This window comes from Rhagoletis zephyria, unplaced genomic scaffold (assembly GCF_001687245.7).
Source record: "Rhagoletis zephyria isolate East Lansing unplaced genomic scaffold, Rhagoletis_zephyria_1.1 Rzeph_scaffold_02629, whole genome shotgun sequence".
Lineage (NCBI taxonomy): Eukaryota > Metazoa > Arthropoda > Insecta > Diptera > Tephritidae > Rhagoletis > Rhagoletis zephyria.
Window position 1 is genome coordinate 6,648 of NW_016159713.1, and position 1,716 is coordinate 8,363.

Below are 1,716 nucleotides of genomic sequence, written 5' to 3' on the forward strand. Positions count from 1 at the left end.
AATTTTGCAATAGATATTAAAATAATTCAACGATATTAATAGAAAGGTGCACACACATGCATTTACATATGTATGTATACATACAAACGAGCACCAATTAATTTTATTTAAAGAAATGGCGTGTCGTCTATTTCCGGTGTAGCAAACGTAGTACATAGGGCGACATCTAGATGTCATCTACCTCGCCCTATTCACTATGCTTTTTTATAGGAGCTTTTCAAAGCTTTGCTTTATGGTGTCGGACACACAACATTGAAAGTTTCTGGAACACATCATTGCAAGTTGATAAAAGCGTTGTAAAATAGGGGTATATTTTTTTCGGTATAGAACAATCCTAGGGGATGAGAGCATAAAATTCCGACCTTACTTTTTCACACGCGTTTTTGGACCACGCTAATGTACACATGTACGTACAATATTTATATTGTATAAGTATATGTTTTATAAAAGTATTATCTTAAGGAGTAATAAATTTACTATATCTATGTGCATACATATTAATATATTTGTGTTAATTCTCTTCAGGTAGGATAATATTTCGTCTCTGTTGAATTCGTAACGCGCGCTGACATTTTTGGACTTTCTTAAAATGCTGTAGCAGATCTTCAAATTTAATGTTGCTTTTATACTGCAGGGAATTTCTTTCCTCGCTATAAATAATTATAATTAACTTTAATTAATTTAAAAAAAAACGTAATAAAAACTTGCAAACCCACATCGGCGTTTGACCCCAATAATTTGGTACACATTGCAAACGATTCTTTAATAAGTTGAAAGCATCTGTCTGAGGCAAAAGCATAAGAATTCCAAATAGCGCGTGTGCTAAGTGCTGCGCATCTGCACAGTTATTTGCTTTCGATACTAAAGTTAGGCGTAAGGCTATTGAAATGCAAATATGTGAAATTACTATTGGTACATAAACATAGCAAATATTCCATGTCATTCCTTACGCGCAAAAATCGGTGATTCAATAAGTTGGACCAGTTTGTCTAATTCGTTCAGTAGTTCCAAAGTAATCTCTACATCACCACTGAAAATATAAGATGCCCAATTTTGAACATTAAAAAATTTCATTGAATAACATTAAAAGAAATGCAATTTGTTTTATGTATAATAATTATTGTTAGTTACGGCTTTTTGCATTTCAGGTGGCGATATGTAATATGCACGTATCGATGGTCCTCTGCAATAACGACAAAATTCAAAAAGTAAAAACTCTTACCACTGTTAGGTGGCTGACGTCTCTATTCCTTGGGGGACTACTGGTATCGCTTATACGAAAGAGCCATGCGATGCGATACGCATAGCATTCCTCTTTCGTATCACATTACAGAGTAGCCCCCTGGTCTAATCCTTAAGTACTTTCTGTAGTAATTACTACCTATTTTATTAAATTTTTTTTATTTTTATTAAAAACAATGTAAGGATCAAGTATGGATTAGAAAAGGATTGGATACATGAGTCACTTAACAGTAGTAGGGGATTTTATTTTTTGAATTTTCAGTTGTGTCGTTATTGCAGAGCATGATAAAAAAATAGGAAGGTAGAACCGCTGAGGAATTTTTCGAATCCTTGACGTTTGCAAACAATTTAATTTTAAAATTTTACAAACAAACAAACACACATTCTCATTTTCAATCTCAAACAACAACAACTTTGAACAATTCCCTTTTTTTACTCTCAATTTTATATGATTATAAAATGTTGGCAAACTTA

General features: G+C 32.6%; 1 protein-coding gene across 1 annotated transcript in view; it reads right to left on the reverse strand.

The window, feature by feature from the left end:
* Nucleotides 1-299: 299 nt before the first annotated feature.
* The window catches only part of LOC108367312 (protein VAC14 homolog), an 11,412-nt gene continuing 9,995 nt past the window's right edge, over nt 300-1,716 (reverse strand). Inside the window, exons 11-13 of the mRNA XM_017621904.1 lie at nt 951-1,030; nt 717-879; nt 300-650 (exon numbers count right to left, since the gene is read on the reverse strand). Of these exons, the coding sequence (XP_017477393.1) occupies nt 512-650; nt 717-879; nt 951-1,030 (382 nt within the window). The 3' untranslated portion in view covers nt 300-511. The remainder of the gene's footprint in view (nt 651-716; nt 880-950; nt 1,031-1,716) is intronic.